Raw genomic sequence first — 2,896 nt, forward strand, 5'->3', positions numbered from 1 at the left:
TTAAACTATTTTGTTTTTATTATATATTTTCTAGATTATTTTTTAAGCTTTTTCTGTTGATTTATTGAATTAAATTTGTGTAGCTTAAAATCTCTCCCATTTATTTTACACGTAACTTCTGTTCTACGTATAAAGGTGGGAGATATTTGTCTTGGTGGATTGTCCTGGGAGAAATTTAAAAATTATATGCGATAGGTTCAATTCTCATAGATACTAATAGTCTCGACATTTATGCAAGGTTAATGTGATTTTCATGTTAGTTTTCTGCTGAAAAGGAAAGGAATATAGATAAATGCAATTACCATTAGGTCCCATTACTTGGTATGTAAAAGAAATGGGAGAGATTACCACATCAAACAACAAAAAGACGTGCATCTGTTTTAGCAGCGTATCAACAGAGTATATTAATGGTAAATGAATACAAAGCTTTTGATCTCATTAAAGAGCATATACTTTGAATAAACTCTGGATTCTCTTCAGTGCCAGAGAAGATACGGAAGAAAGCAGATCCAAGACGGCGAGCTATGTCCCATGGCGTCCATTCCCGTATCAGTCTGTACATCTCCACATTGATAGCTCCCGGGGGATGACCCTTCAGCCTGTACACACATGAATTCGCCATTAAGTAAGCTACAAAGAGATCATCATATCAGAAAGCGTATTACTGCTCACATCCTTGTACTTTGCCTCTGGTCTAACATCAAGAATCAAAAAGTTGTTCTCTTTCTGTAACCGCAGAGCTTCCTTCACGTCCACGCCTTTCACCTAACATCAAAAAGGTCAATAATCCAAACATTCTCTGTTACAATTTGATCATCGATTATTAGAGTAATTGATCAGACATAATGATGTGCGTGCATACCCTTTTCTCCAAAAGAAACTCTCTCTTCTGTCTCCAATCGACTTCAGCTAATCCCTCCAAGAGACACAACCAGCAAATCAAGGGGTTAATAATCTAATAACAAAGCTTGTGAAGATACCAGCTTCAAAACCACAGTGGTGGAGTCAATGATAAGAACAGCACAATGAGGTACCTCTAATCATGTTCTTGATGAAATCAAGATGTCCATAAGCATCAATGACAGTGCAATGCTACTTAGTGGGCTCAAACTTCGGGAGAGCAATATCAATGGTGATACCCAACACCCAGACGTACTTGAAGGACCTCTTGTACATCTCAGCAGCTTCCTTGTCGAACCTTTCGATCACACATTTGTTAATACCACCATCTTCACTGCCGCCATTGTTGAACCAATCAAGAATCGCCGAAACCGTGAGATTCTCCGAAGATCTGCCCAACACAGTCAGATCTGATGGAGTCGTTATGGCTCTAGCCCTGTCTCCTGTAATTCACCATCATTAAAAAGATCAACAGATAAATAAAAATAGAGAGATCATCGAAGTTCACTATAAACATACTATCACAAAATCACAAACGATTTCTAAATAAATCTTTCAGACGATGGTTAATCAAGATCTGAATAACAGTTTCATAATGTTTAGTTTAAGAACACTATGAACATGAGTCTAATAACAAAAGAAGACTATGAACATAATCTTAAGAACACTTTGAACATGAGAATCATATACTTGAGGATATCTACAACACCGATTAGAGATTCTAAAATAGTGGAACTCGTTTTCAGGTGTAGGCAAGGATATAAGCTAATATCGCTTGGATCGAGGAACTTTCGAGGAACTTTTTCTTGTGTGATTGGAAAGAGAAGGGAGGATTGGTGAAGTGGATCGTCGGAACAGAGGATTTGTCACATTTCTGCCTTCCAAAATTCCAGAAGCCGCAGTTCGGCGGTGGTGCTGCAGTCATCGTCTTTGAAGTCAGCAAGAAGGAGAGAGAAGTTTGCCACTATACTCTGCGAAAGGTTTTGGTGTCAATATGATTGTGAGGAACAAAGTGATGAATTTCATGAAGACAAACTAAACTATTTATAGCTCCAGAATCACCGACTGGAAGAAAATGGGAGATGCAATGAATGTGATATCGTGGAAGGAGTGGGGGGGGGGGGGGGGGATGGAGTTAATTGAGACCTTAATGACAACAAATCACTTTGAAGGCCGTAATGACGCTGAGTCAGTAAAGGTTTTGGTTGAGTAGAAGGTTAAACGACGCGAATGGAGAAAGGAAAAAAGAGATTATTCATTATGATTTCAGTCATCCATCTCGAAACACCATTGATGGTGTGAAAGAACGCAGAAGAAGCTTCTTAGGTATCAGACATCGAGAAAGGACAGACACCCTAGATTGCAGTATGTAGACGATGAAGACAAAAGGGCCTTTTGGGCTTTAATTCTTAACATAAACATAAAGCCCACAAACTTTTATTACTTACCGTAAATGGAGCGCTGCATTCTGGTTAAGTGGACACGTGGCGCGCTCAGAATCACCTACTTAATGACGGGACGCGTCCTGGAGAGAGGAAACGCTCTTTTATAATAATAGATTATCGTTTTTTTTTTTGTCAAAGAAATCACATTTCATTAAAGAGAATTAAAGTCTGGTTGGTACAAGAGAACCAAAGATATACTTTGCTAAACCATCCTCAAAAAAAAGTTATGAAGAAGCCTAAAAGACACTGACTCCATCCAGTCCGCCATGAGTTTGATATCCGAGACAATGCTGTGAAGATCCAAGAAGCTAGAGCCTCTGCCAATTGCGGTCACCAATTGTTGAGAGTCGGATTTAAAGATCATTTTCGTCAAACCTAGAGACCCTGCATATTCCATGGTCCCTCTCATTGCTAGCCCCTCTGCTACAAAAGGCAAGATCACAAATGAGATTGCTTTACTATGAGATACAAGTATCTCTCCATTTGCGTGGTAGAAACTCCATGCGATACCAGCTAGAGTGGATCTGATCCTCCAGGTTGCATCAGATCTG

At 39.2% G+C, this 2,896-nt stretch overlaps 1 protein-coding gene across 5 annotated transcripts; it reads right to left on the minus strand.

Annotated features, from left to right (window-relative positions):
- Positions 1-280: 280 nt before the first annotated feature.
- Positions 281-2,238, minus strand: LOC106382535 (rhodanese-like domain-containing protein 14, chloroplastic). 5 transcript variants are annotated; one of them, XR_001276904.3, is made up of 5 exons: positions 2,047-2,238; positions 1,035-1,871; positions 863-916; positions 673-765; positions 281-599 (listed from the first exon to the last, which is right to left on the minus strand). XR_001276904.3 is itself a non-coding variant. In XM_013822567.3 (5 exons), exons 2-5 carry the CDS (start codon positions 1,042-1,044, stop codon positions 477-479), a joined length of 273 nt encoding a protein of 90 aa, XP_013678021.2. In that variant the 5' UTR covers positions 1,045-1,871; positions 2,047-2,238; the 3' UTR covers positions 281-476. The 5 variants fall into 5 exon arrangements, 4 of the variants coding, with proteins under 4 accessions (XP_013678021.2, XP_048603997.1, XP_048603998.1 ...); XM_013822567.3 differs by having other exon boundaries at positions 863-909; XM_048748040.1 differs by having other exon boundaries at positions 863-909; positions 1,967-2,061.
- Positions 2,239-2,896: the final 658 nt, after the last annotated feature.

This window comes from Brassica napus, chromosome C2 (assembly GCF_020379485.1).
Source record: "Brassica napus cultivar Da-Ae chromosome C2, Da-Ae, whole genome shotgun sequence".
Lineage (NCBI taxonomy): Eukaryota > Viridiplantae > Streptophyta > Magnoliopsida > Brassicales > Brassicaceae > Brassica > Brassica napus.

What these genes read in the sequence shown, in the direction of transcription:
- LOC106382535 (XM_013822567.3), bottom strand. An exon ending in AGTTTCTTTTGGAGAAAAGG is followed by an intron (nt 766 to 862) that starts GTATGCACGCAC and finishes TTTTGATGTTAG; the next exon opens with GTGAAAGGCGTGGACGTGAA. An exon ending in CAGAGGCAAAGTACAAGGAT is followed by an intron (nt 600 to 672) that starts GTGAGCAGTAAT and finishes ATGTGTGTACAG; the next exon opens with GCTGAAGGGTCATCCCCCGG.